We start from the raw sequence: 3,121 nt of genomic DNA, 5'->3' as shown, positions 1-3,121 counted from the left end.
TATACCAGTATATAAATTTATCTCCTAAAGTACTAACATGCACTTATAAAACACCACTTATAAAACACACTTATAAAACTAAATAATAATGCATGAACATTTCAAAATTCCGAAAGTGAAAATTTTGAAAGTACGACTAAAATGCAGCTACTAATTTCTATTAATTCAATTTTCATCTATTTTTTTATATTATATTTTTTTTATATAGATATACAGAATTAAAGTTTGATCAAATCAATGATCATATTCAAAATTTGATGAAAACTCAAAAACACAAAATAACACGGAAAAATAACAGAATATATATTCATCAAAACAGATTTCCGAAACCATTAAGCAACAAACGCATAATGTGGACCACTATGTAAGAAACTTTATGTAAATTCTACCAATGACGATAACATTATGGAAAAAAATGTAACGTTTACAAGTAACAGTGTATATAAAATAAACCTACTTTATGGTATGCATATTCAGACACCTTTACTTAGAGCTACGCAAAATATCTCATGAAATAGACTCAATATTTGGAACCCAAATGGCTATCAAAATGGCATGCTATTTTGGTTGGATAGCACATGACTTGCGTGAAATTTTGTATTCAATACTTATCAACAATTTCAAATCTAAAATAATGACCATCATTTTTCATGCGGTCTGCTTGTCTAATAATATTTTTAAATTCCTGTTTTTTAATTACATGTGTGAAAAAATCACCATCAAGGTAAGTAAAATTACTTTAAATTTCAAAAAATATTAGCTTAAACAGTACATAAACAAATTCAAAGACAATTATTGACATACAATTTTAAAATTAAATTAAAAGTTTCTTTGATTACATTTTTTAATAATTATATTCACCATACATTATAATTTTAGGCAAGTGCAACAGCAGATTTATTAAACAGATTATCATATGTCACTTGTGACATTGAAATTCGTGAAATCGTAAGTTTTAAATTATAAATCCATTAAAATTATTATTAAAGTAAATATAAGTAAATACAAAAGATACGCATTAAATTAATACATTTTTTATACAGATTTCACAATTTTCATTACGAATAGTTCATGCCCCTCTTAGATTCTATGGAATTGGATTTTTCCAATTTGGTTTTAAATTTTTTTATAAGGTACGTTATATTTATCATATAATTACGTACTACAAACTTGTAACAAATATTTAAAAAAAACTTACAAAGTCTTTAATTTTAGTTCATCACATCTGTTGCGACTGTTTTAGTTTTAATATTACAAGCCCAAGTAAATAAGGAAAAATTTAAATAAGATTATTACAAAATTTGTAAAAGATGATTTAATGATAATCTATACAGGTATGTACAATATAACATGATTTGCAAAATGCATTGTGCGTACAATATCTTCTGAATTGAATTCAACATCCCTATATAAGATTTGAAAGAGAAAATTAATATGTGAAAAAACAACTAATAATGTTTTATGCAATAAAAAAGATAAAGATGAACAATATTAATATTTCTTGTTCATTTTGTTTTTGTACGATTTTTTTAATTACAAAGACAAGATTAATCATGTGTTTTTCATGTAGAAACAATCACCTGAGGTGTTTTTATACTCCAATTAAAATCACTCTTATTAACATGTTGTATATTACTGATTATTTTTTTATTTAAATTTGAAAACATTGTTAATGTGGATTTAAACTTTTTTTTTTAAATAAAATAAACAAGAAAACAATATAAAATGGAATAAACATTCATTAGCTTATTATGACACTATATATATATCTGAAGAACAAAGAATTTAGTTAATGTTATATTAATATAATTTTATTACGGGTTTTTCGATAGATATGCATAATGTATATCTAAATGTTCACAAAAAAGTTATTAAAGAAAAAAAAATTATATTAAAAATATCCAAATAAAACAATACTTTGCAATAATTCACATTCTATGCGCCCTTGGAATAAAAATTGGTAACTATACTCGGCAAAGAAATTATATTATAAATACATTAATAATATAAATTTCATATTTTTCATTCAAAAATAATTAAAAAATTATATGCATATATTTCATATTTTGATTTCATTTTTAGTTTATCACGTTTATTGTCACTGATTTAGATATAGTAATACAAGCGCATGTAAAAGAGTAAACATTTTATCAAACTATGACAGAGTTTACAAAAACTTGATCTGATAATAATACACATATGATGTCCATAAATTATTTTATACGATTTTAGTATTTTTATATTAGAACTAACACAAAGTTTGTAAAAAAAGAAAGATATTATTAATTTTCTGTTATTATTAGAAATATAAATAATAATTAACAGCATTTTATGCAATAAATTTAACATTTTTATTATGTTTTCACATACATTATTATCTACCTATATAAATCTCTTATTACAAACTTTGATTGCAAAATTCTATATCAGTTTGCGGATAGACATGTTCAAAAATCATCGATATTTAGAAAATATTGAGATTTACCCATCATTTTTTCGATGTTTCATCATCGATGTCGCAAGTTAAAAATATGTGTTCATGGTGTCGCTCATCGCTCATATTCAGCGATAAATAAATCACGTGATTTCATTTGCTAACCTCGAATGTCGCTCATATACAATAAATGGGCTAGCAGTGATAAATTTTTGACGATAATTATATTAATTGTGTTGTATAAACTGCTATAAAGTCCAAAATGTCATATCAAAAACAGTATTACGATTGGACCTGTCAATTGATACGATTGTGTTTAACAAAAATAAAGCGGAACTATGACAAAATAAACTGCCTAATTTGCATTAATGAATGTATAAATTTAAAAAAATATATAAAAAAAAAAGATTTTTGATTGATCCTTTATTTGAAAGATGACGTGAACATGGATTAAAAAAAATTATTATTTAAAAAATTCTTAACAAATAATCGATTATATGCTTCCATATACTCATGAATCGAAATGCTCTTTTCATCTATGATCATTTCACATAGTATGTCACAAGTATGTACAATAGCCATCTAAAAATTTTATGAAATTATCATAAATAATAACAAATAATACAATTACTGACAAAAACAGGATCTACGTGTACTGGGAATCTAATGGCAGACTGGCAGCAGAAA

At 23.8% G+C, this 3,121-nt stretch overlaps 1 protein-coding gene across 1 annotated transcript; it reads left to right on the top strand.

Moving 5' to 3' along the window:
- The first annotated feature begins 538 nt into the window (after positions 1 to 538).
- On the top strand, positions 539 to 1,287 carry LOC108745386. Its single transcript, XM_018481524.1, has 4 exons — positions 539 to 724; positions 880 to 948; positions 1,044 to 1,133; positions 1,216 to 1,287. The coding sequence occupies exons 1-4, from the start codon at positions 539 to 541 to the stop codon at positions 1,285 to 1,287; spliced, it is 417 nt and encodes a 138-aa protein (XP_018337026.1).
- Positions 1,288 to 3,121: the final 1,834 nt, after the last annotated feature.

This window comes from Trachymyrmex septentrionalis, unplaced genomic scaffold, assembly GCF_001594115.1.
Source record: "Trachymyrmex septentrionalis isolate Tsep2-gDNA-1 unplaced genomic scaffold, Tsep1.0 scaffold14, whole genome shotgun sequence".
Lineage (NCBI taxonomy): Eukaryota > Metazoa > Arthropoda > Insecta > Hymenoptera > Formicidae > Trachymyrmex > Trachymyrmex septentrionalis.
Note: the sequence above shows the minus strand (reverse complement) of the source record. Positions and strands in the feature narration are given on the sequence as shown.